This window comes from Chrysemys picta, unplaced genomic scaffold, assembly GCF_011386835.1.
Source record: "Chrysemys picta bellii isolate R12L10 unplaced genomic scaffold, ASM1138683v2 scaf3883, whole genome shotgun sequence".
In the NCBI taxonomy this organism is placed as follows: domain Eukaryota; kingdom Metazoa; phylum Chordata; order Testudines; family Emydidae; genus Chrysemys; species Chrysemys picta.
This window is the reverse complement of record NW_027056584.1, coordinates 2,682-5,000: the sequence shown is the minus strand read 5'-3', so window position 1 is coordinate 5,000 and position 2,319 is coordinate 2,682. Positions and strand designations below refer to the sequence as shown.

General features: G+C 58.7%; 1 protein-coding gene across 1 annotated transcript; it reads right to left on the bottom strand.

The window, feature by feature from the left end:
- Positions 1-146: 146 nt before the first annotated feature.
- Positions 147-1,652, bottom strand: LOC135980523 (acetylcholinesterase-like). Its single transcript, XM_065580484.1, has one exon. The coding sequence runs from the start codon at positions 1,650-1,652 to the stop codon at positions 147-149; it is 1,506 nt and encodes a 501-aa protein (XP_065436556.1).
- Between the last annotated feature and the right edge of the window lie 667 nt (positions 1,653-2,319).

The window sequence follows — 2,319 nt, the reverse complement described above, 5'->3', positions numbered from 1 at the left end:
CAGTTAGATTAATTATTTTCCAAAGGGACCTGTTCTTTGCCATGGCATTGAGCCTGCTTTTCCTCGACGTTGTGTTCCCCTGGCCAAAGAGTGACAGCTGCTCTCATGGTCTGGCTCAGGGGATCAGAGGATAGTGGGGGATTCCCTTACCCGGTCCTGGCGAACTCCGCAGTCCATTGCATCATCGTGCGGTTCAGCACTTCCTCAGCCTCTGTGTGTGTAGAGTTGGCTCCTGCCAGGGACCACAGAGTTCCGAACTGGTAGAGGAGCTCAGAGCCATGTGGCACCCCTGTCCATTCTGCTGTAGACAATCCACTGGGGCGCTGGTTGAAGCTGTAGGCAAACACGGGATTGCCGGCCTCTGTTTCTAGCCTGGTCAGCTCGGCTACTGGGCACAAAATGATGTAGTCACCAACAATTTGTTCCATGGCCCATCGATACTGTGCCTCGCCCTGCTTCTCCCCCTCCTGGCTGTACCACCGAGCCACAGCCTGGACGGCCCCTTCTGGTGCCCCTGGCACCATGAGCTTCAACACAAGCAGCAGCTCCTCCATACCGACGTTGCTGGCGTTCTGCAGCTGTAAGGTGGGGGCAGAAAAGAGTAGTAGGTAGGAGCCTTCGTTGGCAGTGAAACCAGCTGCGATGGGTATAGGCTGGCTCTGCTTAGCCTGCAGGAGTCTTGATGGTGAATCAGGCAGGAAATCCCCATCTGTTGTCGGCACAAAGGGCAGCCCCAGCAGCTCCCTGTGGCGCAAGATGGAGAACTCGTGTTTGGGGAACTCCCCGGGTTCTTTCCCCTGCAGGCAGCCCACCAAGGCCGTGTTATCGCTATCGGTGCAGCCCAGCAGCTGGCCCAGCCTCTGGCCTCTCTCCTTGGCCTCCTCAAGCGAACTTGAAGCCAAGGGTCCTGTCGGGGATCCGCTCTGCAGCATGGCGCGGGTGAAGAGGGGCCGGCTCCCCGGGGAGAGGAGGTGGAAGCCGACTGACGCAGCCCCAGAGCCATGGCCGGAAAGCATCACATGGGCTGGATCCCCACCAAAGGCGGCTGCATTGTCCCGCAGCCAGCGCAGCGCCAGGCGCTGGTCCCACAGGCCGGCATTCCCCGGGGCGGCCGGGGGCAGAGACAAAAAGCCCAGCGCCCCCAGCCGGTAGTTCATGGAGGCCACGATCATTTTCCCGGTTGCTGCTAAAAAGCGCCCATCATAGATCTCAACGGAGGCTGCCCCGGTGAAGAACCCACCGCCGTGGATCCAGATGAGGATGGGGGCTGGTGTAGGGGGCCGGGGATGGGGCACCCAGACATTGAGGAAGAGGCAGTCCTCAGATTGCGGCGTGGTGGGTGTCAATAATTTGGTCTCAGGGTAACTAGGAAGCGGAGGCTGGTGGCAGACATTGCCGAAGCTGGTGGTTTCCAGGATTTGGCTCCAGGGCTGGTGGGGAAGCGGTTTCTGGAAGCGCAAGGTCCCCACGGGGGGCTCGGCATAGGGGATGCCCAGGAAGGCCGTCACTGTGCTGGAGCCAGCCTGGAGGCGCTTGCCCCGGATGGGGCCACTGGTGGTGAGCACCACGGTGCCGTTGTCATTGGAGCCAGAGCTGAAGCTCGGCAGGGAGAGGAGGAACAGGCAGGGGAGCGCAGGGAGGACTCCCAGCATTGCAGCAGCTGGAAGGGAAACCCCCCCGCCCCAGGAGGGAGTTATAGGAAACGGGATCTGGGGTTTTTCCCTTCTAGAGGGCACTGGCTCCCTTCCAGTCCCAGCCACCTAAATCCAGACAGCAGGAGGTAGCTCCCTACATCAGCCTAGATCCCCGTTAAGAAATACAGTCCCCTGGTCTTTTCTGTTCATGCTCCAGCTCCCTGCTGAGCTCCCTGATCAGCATCAACCATAAGAACATAAGAACGGCCACACTAGGTCAGACCAAAGGTCCATCTGGCCCAGTGTCCTGTCTTCCCACAGTGGCCAATGCCAGGTGCCCCCGAGGGAATGAACAGAACAGGTGATTATCAAGTGATCTATCCCCTGTCGCCCACTCCAGATTCTGGCAAACAGAGCCTAGGGGTACCGTCCCTGCCCATCCTGGCTAATAGTCATTGGTGGATCTGTCTTTCCATGAACTTATCTAGTTCTTTTTTGATCCTTGTTATAGTGTTGGCCTTCACAACATCCTCTGGCAAAGAGTTCCACCAGCTGACACTATCTCTAAGAGGGCAGTGGGGTCTAGTGGACTAGAGCGGCGGAGGAGAGGGAGGCTGGGAGTCTGTACTCCTGGTTTCCCTCCCCAGCTGTAAGAGTGGGGTCTGTGGAAATGGTAGTAGATGGG